This window comes from Pongo abelii, chromosome 20 (genome assembly GCF_028885655.2).
Source record: "Pongo abelii isolate AG06213 chromosome 20, NHGRI_mPonAbe1-v2.0_pri, whole genome shotgun sequence".
Taxonomy (NCBI): domain Eukaryota; kingdom Metazoa; phylum Chordata; class Mammalia; order Primates; family Hominidae; genus Pongo; species Pongo abelii.
The window spans coordinates 19769866-19788898 of NC_072005.2; the positions used below are offsets into that span (position 1 = coordinate 19769866).

The window sequence follows — 19033 nt, forward strand, 5'->3', positions numbered from 1 at the left end:
GGGTGATCCAAGGCGGGGAGCATGAGAAGGGCGGTGGAGTGGGACTTCCCGCTGGCCTCCTAGAAAACTTGAGCTAGGGCTGGGGGCGGTGGCTCCCGCCTGTAATCTCAGCACTCTGGGAGGCTGAGGCTGGAGGATCGCTTAAGGCCAGGAGTTTGAGACCAGCCTGGGCAACATAGCAAGACCCCGACTCTACAAATTAAAAGAAAAAGAAGAAAGAAAACTCGAGCCAGAAGAATGGAGGGCAGATTCAGGGTGGGACTCCCAGACTGCTTGGGGTGGCCTAAAGCCTATAGGATCGAAGTCAGACGCGAGAGAGGACTTCCAGCCACCTAAAGCGGGTCCGAGCAGCTTGAGGCTGGATTCCAAGTGACACTTCCCTCAGGCAGCTTGGGATGCAGCTTGGAGGACTGAGTGGGCTCGGGGAGGGAGTTCCAGCAGGCCACGGGGAACCCAGGCCAGGCTGAGGACGGAGGCACAGCCAGACGCACCAAGGGGGGCGACCCAGAGGGGTTGCTCGAGCGCCGGTCACCCAGGGCCAGGGGGCGAGGCCTGAATGGGGCGTGGCCAGGGCGGGATCTGCGGTCGCATCCCGCCCCCACCCTCAGTCTCAGCGGCCGCCAGACCCGCCGGAGTTGGACCCGAGCACGCCGCGGAGCCCGGACCCTCCCTCGGACGCTCTGCCCCGGCCATGGCGTCGCTGCTGCCACTGCTCTGTCTCTGTGTCGTCGCTGCGCACCTGGCGGGGGCCCGAGGTGAGGTGCCTCCAGCCCCCGCGCCCAGCCCCTGAGGCTCCCGAAGGCCTGGCAGCCGGCCTTGGGTGAAGCCGCACTCGGGGAGAGAACCCAGGGACCCATGCGCTTCCCCGGGGACTGGGTCTCCTTCACCAGTCGGATCCCCGCGACCACCTGGGGCGCGGAGCGGGCCTCATCCATTCTCTTCCTTGGACAAGCCGGGAGTGTGGATAAGAACCTAGGGTTCCTCCCGGGGCTTGGACTCTGAATCACCCGCCAGGTCTCCCACCCTGGACCGAAGGGGTCGGAACTGGCCCCTCCCACCTAACTCCCACACACCCACTCACTCCGACCGCTGGAGAAAGAAATGCCCATCCCTGGAACACTCAGTGGGGTGGGGGACGTGCCCACTTCTCAAGTGAGGAGACTGAGGCGCCCAGAAGGAAGGGGCTTGTCTGACCTCATCGCTCTGCTGGGAGTATCTTGGACAGCTCGTATCTTGGAGAAGCCAGTCTAGATTCCAAGGACTTCCCAGCAGCTCGGACTCTAGTACACGGATGGAAGATAGACTAAGGGAGGGACTTCCAGCAGGCCAAGTGGATGAGGGGGAGCCCAGCCTGAGGGCAGAGGCACAGCCAGCTGAATTTCATTGATCTCGCGGCAGCGAAACACAGTGGGAGGGAGACTCTAGCCTAGGGGAACTGGGTGGTACTTGGACTTCCCCAGCCGGGGGGTTAGGGCTAGGCCAGAGAGAGGTACCTGGCATTGGGAGCCTGGTGGTGGTCATGGCCAGCGCGCTGGAGGAGAGTGTATAGCAGCCCTTGGGGCTAGAGCTGGGTTCTGGCCTCTCAGAGCCTCAGTTTTCCCTCCTGTTAAAATGGGGATCATGGGCCAGGCACGGTGGCTCACGCCTGTAATCCCAGCACTTTGGGAGGCCGAGGCGGGCGGATTACCTCAGGTCAGGAGTTTGAGACCAACCTGGCCAACATGGTGAAACCCCGTCTCTACTAAAAATATAAAAATTAGCTGGGCCTGGTGGAGCGTGCCTGTAATCCCAGCTACTCAGGAGGCTGAGGCGTGAGAATCACTTGAACCCCGGAGGCAGAGGCTGCAGTGAGCCGAGATCGTGCCACTGCACTCCAGCCTGGGTGACAGAGGGAGATTCCGTCTCAAAAAAAAAAAGGGGGGATGATCATGGCTGCACCTTGCCTAAAAGGAGGCTCCCAGCGGTCCCCATCAGTAGCAGCGTGCTTCCTTCTCCCCACTCCTCACCCACAGACGCCACCCCCACCGAGGAGCCAATGGCGACTGCATTGGGCCTGGAAAGACGGTCCGTGTACCCCGGCCAGCCCTCACCAGCCCTGGAGGACTGGGAAGGTGAGTTAGCCTGCCTTGGAGTCCCGTCTCTGCTGCGGGCTTGTTGCGGGGGGCGGGGGGGGCTTGGGCTACTGGGGTCGTGTGAGGAGAGGGCACACACTGGGCGAAGGGCCCGGCGCCGTCCTGGTCCCCGGACATGACAGCCCCTAGAGGTGATGACCCAAGTTCAAGATCTAAGTGAGAGGCCGGTCAGACAGAGGCAAGAGCTCAGCGCACCGGGATGGACCAGGTCAGGCTCTGGGCGGCAGAACTGGGGTCGCGGGGAGCCCAGTCTGCCCTGCACCTGTTTCAGGCCGCTGGCTCGGGTCGTGGGCGCGCTCGCCTAGCCGGTGCCCACCGGGGGAGGGGGCTGAGACAGCAGGTAAGGCCTTTGCACGCACGCATGGGGGCCTACAGGCCGCCGCCACGGGCCCAGCGCGTGCGGTGCCCGCAGAGGCCAGCGAGTGGACGTCCTGGTTCAACGTGGACCACCCCGGAGGCGACGGCGACTTCGAGAGCCTGGCCGCCATCCGCTTCTACTACGGGCCAGCGCGCGTGTGCCCGCGACCGCTGGCGCTGGAAGCGCGCACCACGGACTGGGCCCTGCCGTCCGCCGTCGGCGAGCGCGTGCACTTGAACCCCACGCGCGGCTTCTGGTGCCTCAACCGCGAGCAACCGCGTGGCCGCCGCTGCTCCAACTACCACGTGCGCTTCCGCTGCCCACTAGGTGAGGGCGGGGCTGGTGACGGGGGCGGGGCTTGGAATGGGCGGGGCTGGCAAAAGCCGGGAAGCGTCGTGGGTGGGTGGGACTGGGAGGGGCAGGACCGTGTGGGTGTGGGCGTGGCTGGGAAGAGCCGGGGGACCCTTAGGCGTAGGACGACGTCAGAGGGCGGGGCCAGGCAGGGCGGGGCTTTTGAAGAGAGGCGCTGGGAACAGCGCGGGGCCCAGGTGCACCGTCAGGAGGCCCAGTGGGTCAGGACCCATGTCCGGCCCCCTGGAACGCATCTCCCTCCGGCTGCCCTCATTAGAGCATCTGTAAGAGCTCAGTTCTGTGGCGTGTCTTGAGCCCAAATGTGTGCAGGATGCAGGGAGAAGAACAGGACTGATCCCCGGGACCTTATGCGGGGGTGGGGAGGTGGGTCGGTACCTAAACTATGTCTGCGACAGGCGCGCCTAGGGGAGCATAGGTGGGGGCGATGGCAGATCTGCTCTCTGGAGTGTCCGCCCTAGGATGCACATATGTGAGGGGGTTGGGGAAGAAGTGTCCTTTAGTCCCAGGTTACCCGGAGGCGCAGTTCCTGGGGAGGGCGGCCGCCTGATCTCCGTCACTGCCTTCCGCAGAAGCCTCGTGGGGCGCGTGGGGCCCGTGGGGTCCCTGCTCGGGGAGCTGTGGGCCAGGCCGTCGCTTGCGCCGCCGCCACTGCCCAAGCCCCGCTGGGGATGCGTGTCCCGGGCGTCCTCTGGAGGCGCAGAAGTGCTTACGGCCTCGGTGTCCAGGTAGGAGGGGCGGGGTCTGGAGGCGGGGGCCCTGTACAAAGGGGAGGAAGGGGAGGTTAGGGGCTGAGCCTGGGAGAGAGGGTGGAGTTAGAGGCGGGGCCTGGATGTAGAGAGGCAGTGCTTCTCCTGAGCGATGCCTAGAGGGGAGGAGCTAGTTGGGGGCGGGGCCTCGTGGGACGGGGCTGTGAAGGGCGGGGCCTGGTGCAGGGGCGGAGCCTGGAGGACCCAAACTCTGGAGCCAGGTGGAGACCGGCCCTTCCTTCCCTCCTGGGCCCAAGGAGCACTGGTAACTATGCACATCTGGACAGGTGGATGCCAGGGGGCTCTTGTGCAGGCAGACATGGGCAGATAGGAGGGGGTGCTTCCCCTGTGTGCATTCCAGACCGTACAGATGTCTTCGTGGGGAAACAGAAGTCAGTTCATGCACTCAGGGTGCACACGTGCATGGCATTTGCAGCCCCCCCTGGTCCCCCACGCCCACACAGACACCCGCTCACAGCCTGGCAGACATGATGCCTAGGCCCTCCCAGGGCCAGACACCGGGCAAGCCAGGAGGAGACTGGAAATTCCGCTAGCGCCTGGGCTCCACAAACACGGCCTGGAGACTGCTCCGGGGAGCCCGTCACAGGGTGGGGGCACATGGTGGCCAATGGGGCTTTGGGGTCCCCACCCCATCGCGCCTGGCTCTGCCCTCCCGGCGCCTGTGCCCTGAAGTTTCCAGTGGAATTTTCCATTTTATGGAGAAACCGCAGGATTGGGAAGGGGGGCAGTTGTTCTCAGCCCAAGATCCAGCCCCTTGCTGGGCCCCCAGCCCCTGTCCAGACATTTTCTCTTCTGCTGGAAAGGGCAGTGCCATATTTTGAGACTCACCTCTCCTGTCCCCTCCTATAGGACCTCTTCCCTACATCTCTGGATCCCAGTTCCTACCCCCTGGCCCAGCCCTGACCACTCAGCCCATCTCCCCTTCACACTAGGGACTGCTCCAAGCAGGGCCATGCTGAGGCCTCTGAGAGGCACCTTATGGGGGGGGCCTCAGACATATTTGTTGAGTGACTGATTGAATGGAAAGCCCTCCTCAGGAGGGAGTGTGAAGGTTTCTCTGTCCTGCTTCCTCTCCATATCGCCCCAGGGTGCAGCCTTGACACCTGTGAGTGCCCGGACCACATCCTCCTGGGCTCGGTGGTCACCCCATCTGGGCAACCACTGCCAGGAGCCAGGGTCTCCCTGCGAGACCAGCCTGGCACTGTGGCCACCAGTGATGCTCACGGAACCTTCCGGGTGCCTGGTGTCTGTGCTGACAGCCGCGCCAACATCAGGGCCCAGATGGATGGCTTCTCTGCAGGGGAGGCCCAGGCCCAGGCCAACGGATCCATCTCTGTGGTCACCATCATCCTTGATAAGTTGGGTAAGCACCCTTGCAACATGGGGCATGAAGGGGCTGAGGATCTGGGGAGGAAGTTCTAGGGCTCGAAGTCAACAGAGGAAGAAATGAGATGTGACACCGTCATTGGCGAAGGCGCAGAGTGAGTGAGCATTTCTGGGAGAAAGGAGAGGATGGGGACGTTGCTCCTAGGAAGGGTGGGTGGGAGAAGCTCTGATCTTTACCAACTTTGACCCCAGAGAAGCCATACCTGGTGAAACACCCTGAGTCCCGAGTGCGAGAGGCTGGCCAGAATGTGACCTTCTGCTGCAAAGCCTCCGGGACTCCCATGCCCAAGAAATACTCCTGGTGAGCGCCCGCCCCGGGCTCAGGGGCATCTTCTGCGGCTTTGGGGTTAGATTCAATTTCATGTCGTTATGTGGTTTCCCATCTGGAGAGTGGAGAAAGTGTTAACGGGGAATCAATTGGGTGGGAGAGGGACTACCAAGGAGGCTGAATGGGGCCAGTCTAGCTGGGGAGGAGGCTGACTTTGGCAAAGCCTTTCTGCAGCTCCCCAGCCTGCAGACTGGGGGCGACACAGCCCCTCCCACTGAGTCCTATGGTGTCGCTCACCTGCCATCCAGGTTCCACAATGGGACCCTGCTGGACAGGCGAGCTCACGGGTACGGGGCCCACCTGGAGCTCCGGGGACTGCGCCCAGACCAGGCTGGCATCTACCACTGCAAGGCATGGAACGAGGCGGGTGCCGTGCGCTCGGGCGCTGCCCGGCTCACTGTACTTGGTGAGTGTCCTTGGCCACAGCCCTGAGCAAGCCTTCACCCAAACGGAACCCGGACTGTAGCTAAGCTCAACCCCAAATGGAGCCCCCACTTCAGACTGATCCAATCCTAGGCCTCCACTGAGCGCCAACCTTCAGTCCTTACCCTGGGCAGACCCCTGTCCCTTAGGTGGAGTCCTTGACTGCAGGCAGAGCCCCCAGCCTTGGCCTCCATGAAGTCCTCCTCCCTGCCCTGACCTGCATGTTTTCTTTGTCCCCAGCCCCAGGCCAGCCAGCCTGCGATCCCCGGCCCCGAGAGTACCTGATCAAGCTCCCTGAGGACTGTGGCCAGCCAGATAGTGGCCCTGCCTACCTGGATGTGGGCCTCTGTCCCGACACCCGCTGCCCCAGCCTGGCAGGCTCCGGCCCCCGCTGCGGGGACGCCAGCTCCCGCTGCTGCTCTGTGCGCCGTCTGGAGAGAAGGGAGATCCACTGTCCTGGCTACGTCCTCCCAGTGAAGGTGGTGGCAGAGTGTGGCTGCCAGAAGTGTCTGCCCCCTCGGGGGCTGGTCCGGGGCCGTGTTGTGGCTGCTGACTCCGGGGAGCCGCTACGCTTCGCCAGGATTCTGCTGGGCCAGGAGCCCATCGGCTTCACCGCCTACCAGGGCGACTTTACCATTGAGGTGCCGCCCTCCACCCAGCGGCTGGTGGTGACTTTTGTGGACCCCAGCGGTGAGTTCATGGACGCTGTCCGGGTCTTGCCTTTTGACCCTCGAGGTGCCGGCGTGTACCACGAGGTCAAGGCCATGCGGAAGAAAGCCCCGGTCATTTTAGATGCCAGCCAGAGCAACACGATCCCCCTGGGCGAGCTGGAAGATGAGGCGCCCCTGGGCGAGCTGGTCCTGCCTTCTGGCGCTTTCCGTAGAGCCGACGGCAAACCCTACTCGGGGCCTGTGGAGGCCCGGGTGACGTTCGTGGACCCCCGAGACCTCACCTCGGCGGCGTCTGCCCCCAGTGACCTGCGCTTCGTGGACAGCGACGGCGAGCTGGCTCCGCTGCGCACCTACGGCATGTTCTCCGTGGACCTCCGTGCGCCCGGCTCCGCGGAGCAGCTGCAGGTGGGGCCGGTGGCCGTGCGGGTGGCCGCCAGCCAGATCCACATGCCGGGCCACGTGGAGGCCCTCAAGCTGTGGTCGCTGAACCCCGAGACCGGCTTGTGGGAGGAGGAGAGCGGCTTCCGGCGCGAGGGGTCCTCTGGCCCCCGGGTGCGCCGGGAGGAGCGCGTCTTCCTCGTGGGCAACGTGGAGATCCGGGAGCGGCGCCTGTTCAACCTGGACGTGCCTGAGCGCCGCCGCTGCTTCGTGAAGGTGCGCGCCTACGCCAACGACAAGTTCACCCCCAGCGAGCAGGTGGAGGGCGTGGTGGTCACGCTGGTCAATCTGGAGCCCGCCCCCGGCTTCTCCGCCAACCCCCGCGCCTGGGGCCGCTTTGACAGCGCGGTCACCGGCCCCAATGGCGCCTGCCTCCCGGCCTTTTGCGACGCCGACCGGCCAGACGCCTACACTGCCCTGGTCACCGCCACCCTCGGCGGCGAGGAGCTGGAGCCGGCCCCTTCCCTGCCCCGCCCACTCCCGGCCACCGTGGGCGTCACTCAGCCCTACCTGGACAGGCTGGGGTACCGTCGGACGGACCACGACGATCCCGCCTTCAAGCGTAACGGCTTCCGCATCAACCTCGCCAAGCCCAGGCCAGGTGACCCCGCCGAGGCCAATGGGCCTGTGTACCCGTGGCGCAGCCTGCGGGAATGCCAGGGGGCCCCGGTGACCGCCAGCCACTTCCGCTTCGCCAGGGTGGAGGCGGACAAATACGAGTACAACGTGGTCCCCTTCCGAGAGGGCACACCCGCCTCCTGGACTGGCGATCTCCTGGCCTGGTGGCCCAACCCGCAGGAGTTCCGGGCCTGCTTCCTCAAGGTGAAGATCCAGGGTCCCCAGGAGTACATGGTCCGCTCCCACAACGCAGGGGGCAGCCACCCGCGCACCCGCGGCCAGCTCTACGGACTTCGGGATGCCCGGAGCGTGCGAGACCCCGAGCGTCCGGGCACCTCGGCAGCCTGCGTGGAATTCAAGTGCAGCGGGATGCTGTTCGACCAGCGGCAGGTGGACAGGACGCTGGTGACCATTATGCCCCAGGGCAGCTGCCGGCGCGTGGCCGTCAACGGGCTCCTTCGGGATTACCTGACCCGGCACCCCCCGCCGGTGCCCGCGGAGGACCCAGCTGCCTTCTCCATGCTGGCCCCCCTAGACCCTCTGGGCCACAACTATGGCGTCTACACTGTCACTGACCAGAGCCCACGGCTGGCCAAGGAGATCGCCATTGGCCGCTGCTTTGATGGCTCCTCTGACGGCTTCTCCAGAGAGATGAAGGCTGATGCCGGCACAGCCGTCACCTTCCAGTGCCGGGAGCCACCGGCCGGACGACCCAGCCTCTTCCAGAGGCTGCTGGAGTCCCCGGCAACAGCACTTGGTGACATCCGCAGGGAGATGAGCGAGGTGGCACAGGCACAGGCCCGGGCCTCAGGTCCCCTCCGCACCCGCCGGGGCAGGGTCCGGCAGTGACGTGGGCCGGGGCCTCGCTTTCTCGCCTCCCTCCAGACTCCTCTGACCCCAGGAAATTTTGCCCCTCCTTCTTCTCCAGACAGCCCCCTTCCCAGGTGTCTGGGCCCCCTTTCTCCTCCCCTTTCCAGAACTCAGAGTCAGACAAGAACCCAGAGCATCCGATGGCAGAAACACCAGGGAGACAATTGTTGCTGTGTGGTATGGAATGGAGTTTGCTGTGACTCTGGGGCCAGCACCCTGGGGACGATGTTCAACCCTAGCCTGAAGGGACCCGCTCCCAGCTCAGAAGCCGTCTCTGACTTCTCGTGCGTATTTTGACCCTGATTTCAATCTTCTACCCTTGGGAGTTCTGACGTTCGGCACAAAGTCCCCTCTGCCTGTTTGGAGCTCAGTGCTAGACCAGGTCCCCTGCCCCGAGCTTTGTTTTTGGGGTTATTTATTGAAACAAAGTGTGGGGAGCTGGTTGTGGGTATGAGGGGGGTGCGGGGTCCAGGCTGGGCCCAGTGAGAAGAAGGAAGGGGTTCCCATGCGGGGGAGGCTCTGGGGCTGAGGGGAACAATTCTCACGTGTTTGGTGCTTAGAGACCTGCCCGGGGCGTTGGGGTGAATATTCCTGCCCTCTGGGGGCTCAATTAAAAATGCTTTATTTCCAACTCATGGTGTCAGGCTCTAGGGAGGAAGGACAGAGGCTGGGGCTGCCCGGCCCAGATACACCTTTGCAGGCAGAAACACGTGGAGGCACACGTGGTACCAGGGGCAAGAAGCGCGGGCGGCCGTGACCGCTGAACACAGTAGCAGCCTCTGCTCTGGCCTGGCCTCCTTGGCTGTGCCTGGCCGTATGCCCCAGGGCTGCAGCAGGCAGGGAGGGGCCCTGGCAGGGGAGCCTCTGAGGCAGGCAACAGCGAGCCAGGCCACTCTGGACCTCCTCAGTCGAGTCCACAGCAGCCCCACCCTGGGCCCCACCCACCTGAACCCCGGCCACACCTCGGTCATGTGGCGACGGGGCTGCCCGAGGCCAGGGCTTTCTGACCTTGCCAGGACCCTGGGTCTGGAGGCGGCAGAATCACGGCTGGCTGGCGGTTTGTGTGCACGTGTGTCCTCCTGGCGCTCCATGGGGCTGGCGCTGTTCTGACCACACCCCCACTGTCCAGACAGAAAAACTGAAGTCCTGGGGTCTGGCATGAATCCCAGCAGGTTTGAGCCCCCTATAGCTCTAGGTGTGTGAGTCCCCAGGGTCCGGGGATGAAGGCATCAGTGTGGCAAGACTGGAGTGGCCTCCAGGGCACCTGGGATGGGAGACTTGTCCCTGGCTGACACCCCCCAGGGAGTGGGGGTGTGGAGCATCCCTTAGCTTAGGGGGCAACTACCCACTTCCTCTTCAATCTCCCACCCATCCACTGGCCCCCCTCCCCAGACCCCCTGATCCCATCGTCCACCCATCCAGCATTTAGAGGCTCGAGCTCTGCGCTAGCAACTTCAGGGGCCCTGAGAGAGCCTATCTCTCTAGGGGGAGACAGGCTCACACGTGCAGACCCCAATATGCCCTGGGGCCAGTGCTCCACCCAGAGGGTCCCCGGCTCTTGTCCACTGGCCACATCCCCACTTCGGCTGAGGTCTTGGCAAATCCGAACCTCCGCAGCTCTCACCCTTTCAGTCAGGGAAACCCTTCCTTTGCCCTAGGGTGGACTTGGGGGCCTGGAGGCACAGGAGAAGCCCAAAATGCCAGGCGTCACCCCTGGTCTCTGAAGGTGGGCCTCAGGGCTCTGCTGGAGTTTGGGTTTGGGCAGCCCCAGCCATCAGCACCCCAGCCTCACCCTCGATAGGCTGTGACAGGCAAGAGAGGCGAGATGCTTTGAGGTCCCTGAGGGAGCTGGCAGGGCTTGGGAGAACACACGTTTATCCAGAACTTATTGTCTCTACGCCCCCAGCTGATAGGCTCAGAGGCACAGGCCCCCCTCCCAAGGCAACCTAGGTTCCCGGCCTGCCTGCCGCAGAGCCCTGCTCAGGGCTGCCTGGTGGGGGTCCTGGGGAGGGGCGGGAATGGGGGCGCTCCCATTTGCAGTGGGCAAAGCTGGCTGCAGTTTTCCAGGCGGAGGGTGATGAGGTGTCAGGCTCCACGGCCAAATACCTTTCATTGAGAAAGTGTTGGGGCCTCCGACGCTGCCAGGCTAGGGCGGCCAGCCAGGCATGGGGCGGGCAGCTGGCCCAGCCCTGTCCCCTTCCCTAGGGTGGGGCAGGGGTGGACGGGCATCCTCCTGAAGCCCCCTCCCCAGTCACCATGCCTGGGCCTGGAAGGACATTTCAGCAGGAGGACACGGCTGAAGCAAAAGCTGGGCAGGGCATGGGGGCTAGAGTCCAGCTCCTCCCCATCCCTGCTGATAACTCTGCAAGAGGGCAGTGTTTGGCCACAGTTTCCAGATGAGGAAACTGAGGCTCCAAGAGAAGGAAGCCATCAACCTGAGTCAACAGCCTTGTGCCTCTTGACACTGCCTGTCTCCCCCCGCTGCAGCCCTCAAGCCAGGAATCCCACCCCCTCCCTCCCGGAACCTGGGCTACCATCCGCCTCCTGGTAAATCCATTGTCTACCCCCCAACAAAATTGGGGCTGCCAGACCACACCCCCTCAGTCTGGGAGGAGTGGGGGGCAGGGGACCCCCCTAAAGAGACCCCCAGCTGCAGCCACCCTGGGTCAGCTCAGGGCACAAACAGGCCCTTGGTCCCGCCCACGGCATTTTAGACTTTTATAATTTTAGAACCAGGGGTTCTTAAAATTCCTAGCACCATGATGGGGAAAAAATCTTGGAACAGTAAAATGTTTAAAACAAGAGTCTTAAAACCACAGAATCCAAGAGGAGGGAGATAAAAATGAACACACATTGAGCGTTCACTGACTGTAAGCCCGCCGAGCCAGCCCCCGCAAAGCCTAACTCACTTTAAGGGCATTTAGTGTAAATCTGTTGCCTTGGGATCCCCAAAATATGCTTTTAGGGAGGATGATTTTTACCCCCATTCCACAGCTGAAGGAATCTTCTCAGGGTCACACAGCAAGTGGGGATACTGTGGGCTGGGGGAAGGGCAATGTTTCCTGGAGAAGGGGACATAAGCACTGGGTCTTGAAGGATGTGTAGGAGTTTGCTGGGTGGCCAAGGCAGGAAGGAAGGGCATACCAGGGAGCTGGAAAGGTGAACGTGAAAGCTGGAGGAGGGAGACCCACAGAGGGCGGCAGTAGAAGGGAGACACAAAGGGGAGGTGAGCAGGGGCTCGAATGCTGAGTGAGGAGCCTGAGTTCTTTGGTGAGCAATAGGGAGCTATGGGTTGTGCTGAAGCAGGAGAAGGTTACACAATATCTCGTGACAAAGACTCCCTTGGAGCTGGTGCAGGACTCAACTTCTTAAAACATGCTTCTTTCATGGAACTGGGGTCTTCTCCCTCCCACTTGGGGGCCCCTCCAGGGTCCAAACCCTGCAGCCCAGCGCCCTCTCGCCTCCAGCTGCCTCCTGTCCTGGCTGAACATCTCTGGCTCCTCCACTGGGGCCTCGTGGACCTGGCGTGGCCACCCACCACTTCCCCAGCCCCGTCTGTCTCTCTCATCAGCCCTCAGAGTTGGGTCTGACCCAGCCTCAGACCCCAAAGACTGGAGCCAGCCTGGCGGGGAGACCTGGCTTTGGTCAGGTGGGGGAAGCGCTTGTGCTTTAATGGTGGAAACAAAGGCAGGATGCCACAGGGTGAGAGCAGACCAGGCGAATGCCATGTCCCAATGCCTCAGCCCTCCCAGGGCAGGAGCTAAGGCTAGACCCCTGGGCTGAGGGTGGAGGGGGTCTGGGTAGGCAGGAGGGAGGAGACCCCAGCCATCAGGGAATCAGCAGACCCTGATGTTTGGAGGTGGATGCAGGGAAACAAACACTACCGTAGGCAGGGCGAGTGTGTCACACAGAGCCAGACACGCCTGTCATCAATCTCGAGGTCACACTGCCCTCGTCACGCCCCATCCCTGTCCCCTGTAGTCAGGGGCATGACTCCCTCCTTCCCATACTTCCTAGCCAACTTCTCATCACCTGATTGGTGACACTGTCACCCTCAGGACAACCACATAGGCAGTTGCACTCGAAAAGAGCATGAGGCCAGACACACCAGACCCATGGGACACGCTGGACACTGTCCCCCCTCATCACAGCAGCACGGGTAGACGGATGCACCCTCAACACAGAGAAAGGCCCACGCTTAGGGTCAGGTAGCGGTGCCTGCAGCTGTGCTTACCTGTGCCCAGCTCCCCCTTGACCCACCCATCATCACCCCACACATCGGGACACACTTGACCCCCAGACTCCCGGCTGGCCTGAGTCAGGGCCAGTCTCAACCCCCCACGACCCTCCACAGCTCAGCCCCACCAGGCATATGAAGCCATGCCGAGCACAGGCAGCACCTCCCACTCTCTCGGGGCCCTGGGGATCGGGTCGGCCCCAGGGCTGGGGACTGGCGGGAGGCCTCAAGGTCCCAGCCACTTTTCCAGGGAAGTCCTGAATCCCTTCCTGCTGACTCAGCCCTGGGGGCTGGCTAGGCTGGGGGCTGCCAAACCTCAGGTATGTCCTTGAAGGCTGCCTGGCGGGGCCTCTGAGGCGGGGGCGGGGGCTCCCACTCGGAACTCAGTCCTTCCCTGGGCCCCAGCCTCCCTGCTTGCCCCAGATGGAGCTGCAGCTTTAACCGTGGCGTTCAGGGCATGGGGCCAGCACGATGGAGCCTGAGGCTGGCTGCTCCCACCCCAGTTCCTCCCAGCTGAGGGTTGGTGGAAGAATAAGCTCCCAGCCGAGCCAGAGTATCCCAGTCTGACTGTGGCCTCATAAAGACAGCACTGTCTGGTGGGAGGTGGCCTGGCTGCCCATCCTGGGGCCCAGCACAGGGACCCATGCACACACAGTGGGCACACACATGCACCCATGTGATGGCTACATGCAGACCTGTGGATACAGATGTGCGTCATCAGACACAAACTCAGCCCCAGGACTGGCCCTCACACCACCCAAGTCAGGAGGGGGAGGCAGCACTGGCCACAGATACCCCAGCCTGCAGGGCCAAGGTTGACCAGCTCAAAGGCCAGGGGCTGGGAAAACCCAGAGGAGGGCCCAGGGAAGGCTTTCTGGAAGAGAGGGCATTTTGACTTGGGCTTTGAAGGGTGAGTAGGAGTTTACCAAACCAAGCTCAGATGTCCAAGTCTTGAATGCTGGTTTTGAGGTTTACCTTTTGTCTGTGAGGATGTTGGGCAGGGGAGGGAGACAGACGAACCCCAATTCACTACCTCCTTTTGAGGACCCAGCCTCTGCCCTCAGGGAGCTTCCAGTCAGATAGGGGAGGCAGCACTGACTCAGCCAGGAGGGACAGAAGATACCTCAGCTGTGCGAAGCACCTGTCGTGCGTTGGGTTGGATCCTGTCAAAAACCCATAGGGCAAATTCTATTATGACCCCCATTTTACAGCTGAGAAAACTGAGGCTGAGAGCGGGACATACCTTGCTCAGGGCCCACAGGGAAGCAGAGCTGTTCACACACTGCCCTGGTCGCTGATGTGCAATTGTGGCTGCTGACCTGGTCCCAAACCGACTCGAAAGTTTGCGGGCCAGAATGGTGCAGCTCAAAGACGTCTGTGTTGGCAAAAGTTGCATCTTTGCACCTGGAGTCCTGGCCAGGCCGGGAGGCCCCTACTCCCGGGACATACAAGATCCCCCTGGGACTTCTCAGCGAGATCATCCCCTGTCCTTTGTTATCTGGCTGCTGAGTGGCTTTCACGGGGCGGGGGCTTCTAGGCAGAGGGATGTTGGAGTGAGGGCCTGGGGGTGCTTCGCCAGGACTTCTGGGAGGCCTGGGTCCCCAGCCTCGGCCCCGCTTGCCATCTGGCCCAGCTGAACACAAACACTTGGACATGGCCGACCCAATGGAATCTGGGTTGTGGTCAGGCTGTGGCTGAAAAAGCCACTGGAAAAACACGCAGCCCACGGGGCCAGGCCCAGCTTACGTTTCACCAGGCAGGAGTGGCCTGCTCGGCGCCCAGAGCCGAGGAATGTCCGTTCTCTAACCCTTTGGAACTTGTTGTCTGACTGGGGAATCCAGCAGCTGGGCGGTGCCATCCTCAGTGCCCGCTGGTCAGGCTGTGACTTACCTCCTGCTGTGTTCTTGGAGAATCAGGCCTCTTGGCGTGGCACCCTGGCCCAGCCCCTGGCCCAGCCCCTGGCCAGCCGCTGCTGAAGACCCCTTGTCAGCTTGCACACCTGTGAAGACGGAAGGCTCACTCCCTTCCCGCTGTCATGCCAGGCAGCCGGAAGCCTGTAACTAGGCTGATTTTTTTTTTTTTTTTTTGAGACGGAGTCTTGCTTTGTCGCCCAGGCTGGAGTGCAGTGGCGCGATCTCGGCTCACTGCAAACTCTGAACTAGGCTGATTTTTTTTATGGGAAATTCGGGCTTCCTTGGCCACACAGATGGGAGGTCAGTGCAGCCTGGGCACTCCCTCCTTTCCCTGGGGTCCCACCTCCTTCTGGATCTCCGGATGTCCCCTCAGGCCCCTAGGATTCAGCAGGTCCCAATGGACCCCAGTAGCTCACGGCAAAACGTGTTCCTCACCCTGTAGCCATGTCTCAGGGTTATCCATCTGTCTGTCTGTCTGTCTGTCCTGCACCGCAGGCAGGGCTGGTGGCCCACACATCCACTGAGTGCCTACTGGATGCCGAAGCACCTCACTTGCATCTCCTCACTGACCTCTCCCGGTGAGGCTGGTCCCATTAGTGCCCCACTTTCCAGGGGGAGGGGGCGATGTGGGGAAAACAGAAGCTCAGGGGGTTTCCTGAAGATGTGGTGGCAGATTCTGGAAGTAGGAGCCAGTTCCCCACTGGTTCCAGGACAAGGGCCTGGGAAACCTCGTTTGTCAGGCTGGGACGACGCCTGGTGGCCAAAGGGGGAGCTGCAGCCTGGGCCATGGGGGGCCTGCTGCAGTGTCCCTAGCTTAAGGCTGGCTTGGGTTACTTCTCTGCTCACACACCCTCCATGGCTCCCGTAGTCTCCTCGGCAGGCACAGGGTGCTAGATGAGCCCCTCCTGGGTCATTACAGAGACTCCTGACTGCAAAATCTTGCCTCTTGGGTCAGACCTAAGCCCTGTCCTCCCTCAACCTCACAGCCTGTTTCCCCAGCTGGGGAATAAACCAACAATGGCCTTCGCCTCTTCAGGAATTGGTGACTGCGAGGCTGGCATGGGTTAGGCACTCTGTAATTGCAATCGTCACCCTCAGTAACACACAGGAGAGGGGCAGGGACTTGAGCTGGGGTGTCCCAGGCAGCCTCAACCCCCCTCCTTCAGCAATCACTACCCGCCCCCCGCCCCCAGGACAAGGCATCTGAATCAGGGCCTCAATTTCCTCCCCAGAGTGTGGGGGCCTCCAAACTTTATCGAGGGTCCTAGTGTGTTAGGTCTTGAAATGCCCCCTGGAGTCGTAGGGGAACAGAAATGTTCACTAGGGAGTGGGTATAGGGCCTTGCCAAGCACTGATGAAGGGGCCCTAGAAACTTCCATCTTTTTTTTTGAGACAGAGTCTGGCTCTGTCACCCAGGCTGGAGTGCAGTGGTGCAATCTCGGCTCACTGCAACCTCCACCTCCCGGGTTCAAGTGATTCTCCTGCCTCAGCCTCTCGAGTAGCTGGGATTACAGGTGGGCACCACCATGCCCAGCTATTTTTTGTATTTTAGTAGGGCTTCACCATGATGCCAGGCTGGTCTCGAACTCCTGACCTCAATTGATCTGCCCGCCTCGGCCTCCCAAACTGCTAGGATTACAGATGTGAGCCACCACACCCTGCCAAAACTTTCATCTTAAAACTATGAGGGAGACCTTGAAACTCTATGTGGGGGAAATTGAAACTGCATATGGGGGTCTTGAAGCTGCCACTGCACACCTTGCTTGGCCTGAGCATACCTGCAGGTTACTTCCACCCGTGACCCACGTGGAGAGACTGAGGCCAGAGACCTCCTCCCCACACACCATGCCTCTCCTTATCCCTCAACACTCTCCAGGACCCGCTTCCGTCCAAAAAACCCCCATGGGACAGGCAGGCGTGAGGTTGTGGCCCAGGGAGGGGCAGCCCGGTCCCTAGAGCCACACGGCCCGGCCCCTTACCCCATTACTTGGGGCAGGGGTGGATTCCGAGCCAAGGGTTGGGGCGACGGACCTAGAGTGACTGGAGCTAGGCCCGCGGCTGCCTGAGTTGCCCCATCTCTATCCCAGGAGAGGGAACCAGTGCCAGGAGGAAGACCAGGCGCCCGCCCCTGCGGACGCTCCTAGCCCCCTAGCTAAGGTCTCAGGACACCGGCTGGCGGTGAGGAGGGGGCAGCTTAGGGGAAAAGAAAGCTAGAGAGGGCCGGGGGCTCCGAGGGGTTTTAGGGAGGGGTACAGCAGTTAGCCAGGCGGAGGGAATGCCAGTGCAAAAGCCCTCCCTGCGGTGGGAATGAGCTTATTCAGGGGCAGTGAGGGGTCAGCGAAGAGGGAGATGCCCGCATCCTGTTCTATTGTAAGATCGCCCCCTGGCGGCCCAGTAGAGAAGGGGCGGGGAGATGGGGCCGGTCCAACCTCCCGTCTACCCTCCAGCTCTCCCAGCCTGGCAGATGAGTGGCCCCCTTTTCCCAGCCTGGGTGTCCCCACAGGCAAGAAGGAAAAACAGAATCCCAGACCTTTCGAGAGCACCCCTGCATGGACACAGCCGTCAGCGCCTTTCTGTGCTCATGGGATTGCCACCAAGCCCTTTGGGCAGGAGCGCCCGTGCCCATTTTACAGAGGGGCAAATGGGCTCAGGGAGAGAGGGCAGCACGCAGGGTGCCGAGAGGCAGGACTCAAACCCAGGACTCCGGCCCTGTCTGGGGCTCTGGCAGGTTGGGCTGGACCAGGTTGAGGGTGTCTGTTGGGAGCTGGAGGAGCCACTATGGGCCTGTGAGGGTCCCAGGTAGGTGCTCAAGGTGGGACGCTGGGGAATCCAGAATGCGGGGGCAGGGGACTGTACACATCACCAGGGTTCCCTCTCTGTGCCTCGGTTTCCCTAGCACTTAGTTGAGGGAGGTGAGAACATCACTGACTTCCTCCTGAAATGGTCCCCCACTCGTTTTGGGATCTGCTGGGAATTCTTGCTTGAATCCACGTGCCCACGGGCCACTGGGAGTCCCTACAATGCTGCCAGCGGCCCCATTTAACATGCAGGTCCCAGGTCAGGCGTGGTGACCCACACCTGTAATCCTAGCACTTTGAGAGGCGGGTGTATCACCTGAGGTCAGGAGTTCAAGACCAGCCTGGCCAACATGGCAAAACCCCATCTCTACAAAAACACAAAAATTCGCCGGGCATGAGGGCGGGAGCCTTAATCCCAGCTACTTGGGAGGCTGAGGTAGGAGAATCGCTTGAACCCGGGAGGCAGAGGTTGCAGTGAGCTGAGATTGCGCCACTGCACTCCAGCCTGGGTGACAAAGCAAGACTCCATCTCAAAAAACTAAATAAAATGCAGGTCCCCAGTTCCCTGAGCTGAGGCTCCTACAGATTTGGATGTGTCTAGAGATTGAAAGCATTATCCCTCACTTTCCAAATTCTTGCTGTTTCAAAATGAGGAAGGCTGAGAGCTGAAAGCCCACCATCCCGTCCCAGCTGGACCCACAATATGGGTGATGTGTGGTCCAAGGGCGGGCAGAGGTGGTTACCCCAGTCAGGATCACACACTTTAGGTGTTTAGCCACCATTTGCAAAACACTCTTGCTAGAGGTAGTGGTGCGTGTCTATAGTTCCAGATACTCAGGAGGCTGAGGCGGGAGGATCGCTTGAGCCCAGGAGTTCGAGGCTGCAGTGAGCTATGTCACTGTACTCCAGCCTGGGAGACAGAGCAAGACCCTATGTCTAAATAAATAAGTAGGCCGGCATGGTGGCTCAGTCCTGTAATCCTAGCACTTTGGGAGGCCGAGGTAGGCAGATCACTTGAGGTCAGGAGTTCAAGACCAGCCTGGCCAACATGGCAAAACTCCGTCTCTACTAAAAATACAATAATTAGCTGGGCCTGGTGGTGGGCGCCTGTAGTCCCAGCTACTCAGGAGGCTGAGGCAAGAGAATTGCTTGAACCTGGGAGGTGGAGGTTGCAGTAAGCTGAGATTTACGCCACTGCACTCCAGCCTGGGTGACAGAGCAAGACTCCATCTCAAAAAATAATAATAAAAATAAATAGGCTGGGTGCGGTGGCTCATGCCTGTAATTCCAGCACTTTGGGAGGTCGAGGCGGGCAGGTCACCTGAGGTCAGGAGTTCAAGACCAGCCTGGCCAACATGGTGAAACCCTGTCCGTACTAAAAATACAAAAATTAGCCAGGCATGGTGGTACATGCCTGTAATCCCAGCTACTGGGGAAGTTGAGGCAGAAGAATCACTTGAACCTGGGAGGCAGAGGTTGCAGTGAGCTGAGATCGTACCACTGTACTTCAGCCTGGGCAACAGAGCAAGATTCTGTCTCAAAATAAATTAATTAAAATAAAATAAAATAAAAAGAAACACAAAAATTAGCCAGGAGTGGTGGCACATGGTTAATAGTCCCAGCTACTCAGGAGGCTGAGATGGGAGGATCACTTGAACCGAGGAAGTCAAGGCTGCAGTGAGCCATGATTGCACCAATGCACTCCAGCCTGGATGACAGAGT

At 61.2% G+C, this 19033-nt stretch overlaps 1 protein-coding gene across 1 annotated transcript; it reads left to right on the top strand.

Moving 5' to 3' along the window:
* Positions 1-477: 477 nt before the first annotated feature.
* Positions 478-8994, top strand: CILP2 (cartilage intermediate layer protein 2). Its single transcript, XM_002828972.5, has 8 exons — positions 478-755; positions 2013-2111; positions 2545-2817; positions 3432-3587; positions 4717-4992; positions 5208-5316; positions 5592-5749; positions 6007-8994. The coding sequence occupies exons 1-8, from the start codon at positions 557-559 to the stop codon at positions 8340-8342; spliced, it is 3606 nt and encodes a 1201-aa protein (XP_002829018.2). The 5' UTR covers positions 478-556; the 3' UTR covers positions 8343-8994.
* Positions 8995-19033: the final 10039 nt, after the last annotated feature.